The sequence below is a fragment of the Alligator sinensis genome, unplaced genomic scaffold (assembly GCF_000455745.1).
Source record: "Alligator sinensis unplaced genomic scaffold, ASM45574v1 scaffold203_1, whole genome shotgun sequence".
NCBI classification, from domain to species: domain Eukaryota; kingdom Metazoa; phylum Chordata; order Crocodylia; family Alligatoridae; genus Alligator; species Alligator sinensis.
Genome location: NW_005841949.1, coordinates 476,339 through 482,142, shown reverse-complemented (window position 1 = coordinate 482,142; position 5,804 = coordinate 476,339). Strand labels below are relative to the sequence as shown.

At 53.8% G+C, this 5,804-nt stretch overlaps 1 protein-coding gene across 2 annotated transcripts in view; it reads right to left on the bottom strand.

The window, feature by feature from the left end:
• Positions 1-5,568, bottom strand: part of BCAR1 (BCAR1, Cas family scaffold protein) — a 35,700-nt gene extending 30,132 nt beyond the window's left edge. For both annotated transcript variants that reach the window (XM_025199767.1, XM_025199768.1), the window contains exon 1: positions 4,765-5,568. In XM_025199767.1, the coding sequence (XP_025055552.1) occupies positions 4,765-5,553 (789 nt within the window). In that variant the 5' untranslated portion in view covers positions 5,554-5,568. The remainder of the gene's footprint in view (positions 1-4,764) is intronic.
• Between the last annotated feature and the right edge of the window lie 236 nt (positions 5,569-5,804).

Below are 5,804 nucleotides of genomic sequence, written 5' to 3'. Positions count from 1 at the left end.
ACTCAACTAAAAACAGAGCACAATTCTAGCCCCTGACAAGGGCTCCTGCCTTGCACAAAGCCCAGAGCCAGCCTAAGGCCCCAGCTGGGCCTAGCTCCTGGGGCACTCAGATCCAGGCTTCATGGCAGCCAACAAATGTAGAGCTAGGGCTCAAGTCCCAGCTCAGCTGTGTGAGCAATGAGAACACCTGACACAAAATCCACACGTTCCCTGCCCTGAACTGGGTTGAGAATTGAGGCTCTTTAGGGAAAAGGCTGAAGAAACCACTCCTCCCCACCCCAGCCTTGTGAGCCCTCAGCCTGGTCCACAGGCTTAAATTTTAAGATGTAGTGAGGCCTTGTATAAAGTAAGGCCTAGTAAATTTAGCAAAGCCTTGAAGTAGTAAGGCCTTGTGGCATAATTAAAATTTCCTTTCAAAGGAATGCAAGGCTTGTACTGCTAATTGGTCAGTCTAAGGACAGTTGAAGTAAAAGGAATCTGAGTGGTTGTACGTTATCAGAACCACTCAGAAGCTTTAAATTGGCTGAAATATCTGAAAACCATTCAGTAGGAAGATACAGTTCTGTGAAAAGGAGCTGTTGCCTGGATCAGTGGGCCCGTGGACCTCGAGGAGCCCAAGGACTGCATTCCAGGGTCCTTCCCAGTACCCCATTGGACAGTTCTGTTCAGGAAAGAGAAGCTTGCTGTGTATCAGGCATCAGAGGGGACTGCTGATAAGTTGCCGACGTGAATTGCTTTTGTCTGTCATTGTTTGTCTTGTTACTATGCGTAGTTGCGTTTTTGTTAAGTCAATAAATCTCTTACCTTTCTACCCTCGACCATACTCTCTATCCCGAACCCTCCGCGGGAGGCTGGGACAATTCGGATACTTCAAATCGATTCAGAGCTTTTAATTGGTCTCCCGATTCAGTTCAGATTTGGAGATTCGGTCCCTGAATCAGGCCGAATCTCCTCCAAATTAAATCGGCTACCAAAGCTTCGCACAGCCCTAGTATTTATTAGGGCTGTGCGAGGCTTTGGACAGAGCTTCGGATCTGGAGAAGCTTCGGATGCTCCGGGGTCTGAAGCAGCATGTCTCAGTCAAAGCGCTGGCCTCGTTCAGCTTCCTGAAGTGGTTCGGAGCCACCTTGGAGATCTGGCCATAGGGTATAATGGGGAAACAATAAAATATCTAAAACTTTGTTGTTTTTTGTCTGATTTGGATGAAATTTTCCCAGGTGGTAGACTCTACAGAGAGAATGAAGCTTACCAAGTTTCAAGAAGATCAGTGCAGGGGTTTGGGGGAAAATGCACCCCAAATTCTTGAAAGCAAAACTCACATCACGTCTAGGTGTTACATAGCAGGGTGAAAACTGCAGAGGTGGTGGCTCTTACTGAGGCCACAAAGCCTGCCAAGTTTCAAGAAGATTGGTGTAGGGGTTTGGGGGGGGGGGGGGGAACTGCCCCTCAAGCTGTGGACAAGCAAAACTCGTGCCATGGGTGCTTGTGGGATTGACCGTCTCTGGTTTGGGGAGGGGAGGGGAGACACTACTGCAGGCCTGGCTGCTAAGCTACTGTGTTACTAGTTACCAATTAAGCAATCATGATTCACTCAGGGACCAGCTCAATACACAGGACCTAGCTACTACATAACGACTTAATGAGCATCAATTAGCACCTACAAAACCAGGCTAAGGAGAGGAAAGAATCAATACAGACAATCAACTGGCCCAAGACAGACAGTCTTGGCACGAGTTTTACCTGTCAGCAGCTAGGGGTGCAGGGCCCCAGAACCCCCCTGCACCGATCCCTCCACAACTGGCAGGCATCACAGCAGGGGCCACCACCCCTGCAGCTGCCACCCCGCTGCGCCTTAACACACGCAGTGTCACCCATGACACGAGTTTTGCTTGTCCATAGCTTGAGAGGCAGTTTCCCCCAAACCCCTGCACTGATCTCCTTGAAACTTGGCAGGCTTTGTGGCCTCAGTAAGAGCAACCACCCCTGCCATTTTGATCCCCCCTGTATTGTAACACACAGCAGTGACATGAGTTTGGCTTTCAAGAACTTGGGGTAGAGTTCCTCCCAAACCCCTGCACTGATCTTGAAACTTGGCAGGTTTCATGCCCTCAGTAGAGGCTACCATCCTTGCAAGTTTCATCCAAATTGGACAAAAAAACCCCCAAAGTCATAGATATTTTATTGATTCCCCATTATACCCTATGGCCGGATCTCCAAGGCAGCTCCAAAGCTTGGGAGCCACTTTGGCTGGATCGAGGTGGAAACCCGGTCCGGAGCTCCAGATTGGATCGTGGCCATCCAAAGCGGCTAGATCCGAAGCCGGATCACTGCCAACTCACGCAGCCCTACTATTTATCACCCCATCATGATACAGGAGGGAATGCCTAATGCCTCCATGGAACAGATGACGAAACTGAGCACAGAAAGGTTAAGAGTTGCCCAAGGCCACACAGAGAAGGAACAGTGCAGCAGACATTTGACCCCATGTCTCTCAAGGCCTAGAGCCCCACCTTCACCTCCAATTTCGCCTCTCTCCACCTCCAATTTCAGCTACTGCCCCTTGAGAGTCACAGCCCCTGCAGGGCATGCAGGCTAAATGTGGCCAAGTGGGAATGTTGTAGCCTGCTTATTAGCACTTGGCTGGCAGATGCAGCCAGCAGTCAAACCTCCCCAACTGAAGCCAGGCTTTTCCCAGCCCAATGCAGGGCAAAATCAGATTCAGGTTCTGGTGCACCTGATCCTGGGGGGATCCAGGGTAAAGGCTATGGTACTGGCCTTGTTCTTGCTGGCACAGAAGAGAATAATGGAGCCCTGGTCACAACTGTGCTGGGCAAGAGGTACCTGTACCAATCCCTCTCTCCCTGCCCATGGTTATTCTGCACAGCAGCAGCCCCTCTGCCCCCTGCCCATCTCCCTACTATCCTGGCAGTGTGGCTGGGGGAGGGAAGGCAGAGGGAATGCAGGTGGTAGCAGACCCAGATAGTTCAGCTAACAGGCTTGGCAGGGCTTGCCCAGCCTCAGCCTCGCCAGGTTGCTCAGTGCCTTTCACATCATTCCAGCTGTGCAGGGCTGGGCCTTGACAAACAGGCTGAGTGGCTGCAAGGACAATCAGGCCTGAAGCCCAGCTAGAAAGAGCTGGGAATTACACCATCCTGCAAGGTCACCAGGCTGCACCCCCTCACACTGGCCAAGCATTTGGCTGCTAGCTCAGATGCAACTGGGTTGCCTCTCCACAGCAACTCCCATGCCCCAGGCCTTGGGACCAGAAGCCCCAACACTGGGATGTGCACCATAGCCCCCTCCTTGCCCTGTCTGGACTCTGCCAAGAGCAAACTGCCCAGGTACTGCAACCTTCTGCGACCAAGCTGGCAAGGGTGGAGGTAGGAAGACCTACATCTGCCTTGCCAGGCACCTGCCCATCCCTGATGCACTGGAACCAAGTGACTCCCATGCTGTGCCCCCAGAATGAGGTGCCACAAAACAGGGAAGGATAGTGGCCCACAAACCTGCCCAAGGAAGCACCTCATTGATGCTCCATGTGCCATAAGCTCCACAGCAGTGGTGTCAGAGCCCTGGCTGCAGCACTAAGTGAACCATGAACACACACAGGCTAATCAGAAGGCTGCCAGCTGATGGCACCTTCCTCCTGGCCCCATGTTAAGGGGCTTGGGCCAGGGGCTACCAAGTGCTTTGAAACAGTTCTGTAATGTGTCTCGTGAAGTCAGATGGTCAGAAGGGAGCCCCAGCAGTGTTCATGCAGATCCCCAGACAGGCTCTCTCTGTCCACTCTTTGTATATACACTCCTTGTATATCACTCTTGTGCACAGGTGATATACAAGGAGCAGCCTGACTGGACCTGACTCCTCCTGCTTTCCCTGGGCAAAGGAATCAGAGTGGGTCCTGGTGGTGCCACCAGACCCTTTGCCCAGCAAGGCCCAAAGCACCCAGCCTGATCAGATAGACCAGCTGCATCATTCTCCATATTGGGCCTGGACCCCCACCACCTCTGCAGCTCCACTGGACCTTCACAGGAGGACATGAGCCCTGTAGGGGCTGAGACCTGTTCCTGATCCCCATATGGCAGTGTGTTGGGGATGTGGCCCACATGCACTGCACTCCATGCTTTGAGATGTCATGGGAAGAGAACAAGTGAGAGCAACCCTCAGGCTGCCATGACTGACGCTGGAGGTCACAGCTCCTGTACTGCCACAGGATGCAGAGAACACAAAGGTGGCCTGCAGTGATATCTGAGCACTGGAATGGTAAGGAGAATCGGGCTCACAAGATGCACCCTCTCCAGCACCAGGAGCCCAGATATTGCAACACACTGGTACAAACCAAGCCACTGTGCTGGGGGCCTGCCAGTGTCAGGCTTACTGCCAGCCCCAGCCCTGGTGCAGTGCAGCAAATCCCACCTTGGCCAGCAAGTTCCCAAGGAAGAGAAGGTCCCCAATCACCCTGAAATGCCCAACCCCAACACGGCTTCAAGGCAGCAGCCTCAAAGAGCCCTGCCCCTCCCTAGGGAAAGGGTGTCTAGGGAGCATCTCCCCACCCTAGAAGTCAGCCTGAAACGGAAGCATCCCCAGACATTCTCACAAGTCAAATTTCCACCTCCTCCCCTTGCCCTGTCTGGTTTTTATGGCACAGTGAGGACTGTTCCCTTCCCTGCCTCTCCATGGGCAGAGCTTTGCACTGTGAAGGCCTGAGCCCATGGGGCCCAGTGTGATGAGGAACCATGCTGGATTTGCAGGAACATGTTCTACCTTTCCTTGAGGCTTCGGCCCTTCCCAGTTCCTCATGTCCAACGAAGGAGGCACCTGGTAGATCTCCTGGGTCTGGCTCATGGAATGGGGCACCTGGTAGATCTCCTGCCCCAAGCCAACAGAAGGAGGAACCTGATAAATATCCTGAGGGGGGCTTGCAGAGCCTGCAGGCCCCTGGCAAGCATCCTGGGCTGGGCTCATAGATGGTGGGATCTGATAGATCTCCTGGCCTTGGCTTTGGAAGGGGTGAGGAGGTGTCTGCTTTGGAAACACAGCTGGCTGCTTGGCTGGAGGTGATGGAAACTGTCCCCCTGGTGCAGAGCCAGGGTAGAGGCCCTGCTGCCCTTTGTTTGGGGCTGGAATCAGGTAGACATTGTCCCCTTGGGGCGGGTAAGCAGGGTGCATCGGGGTGTACTGGGAGGCAGGGGACAGTGGGTTGTAGACTCCTTGGTGATGGTAAGGCACAGAAGTCTGAGGGGCCTGCAGCTGCTGGGGCTGCTGCGGCTGGGGCTGCCCTTGGCCAGGTCCGGCTGGCTGCTTCTTGTCATACATGCCTACCAAAATCTTCAGGCGGTTGCCAGGCACAATGCCTTGGCGCCCATGTAGTGAGCATAGCCACCAGCCATCCAGGCCCTGCGTGTTTCGCTCCAGCACCGTCATGATGTCACCCTTGCGGAAGGAGAGCTCATCTGGGGTCTCAGCCACATTGTCGTACAGCGCCTTGGCCAGCACGTTCTGAAAGAACAAGAAAGAGGTGTGAGAGCATGGCTGGTCTCCCTGGGCTCCCATGCCTAGGCACAGAGGCAGCAGGGAGAGCTGTCCCGACCCTGGAGGGATGTGGAGCAGAGGAGATGGGGCAAAAGGGGCAGTAGTTGTGATAAGTGTCACAGAACAGCAGGGAAGAAGTCACAGTAGAAGGAGCTCTGCAAAAATGGGTTACTGAATAGGACTGGCCTGGGCCTGCGGCTGGGGAGACTAGTGCACAATGGGGGTCCCTCACTCTGTGGTAGGAGCTTCACAGGGTTCAGAAATGAGACACT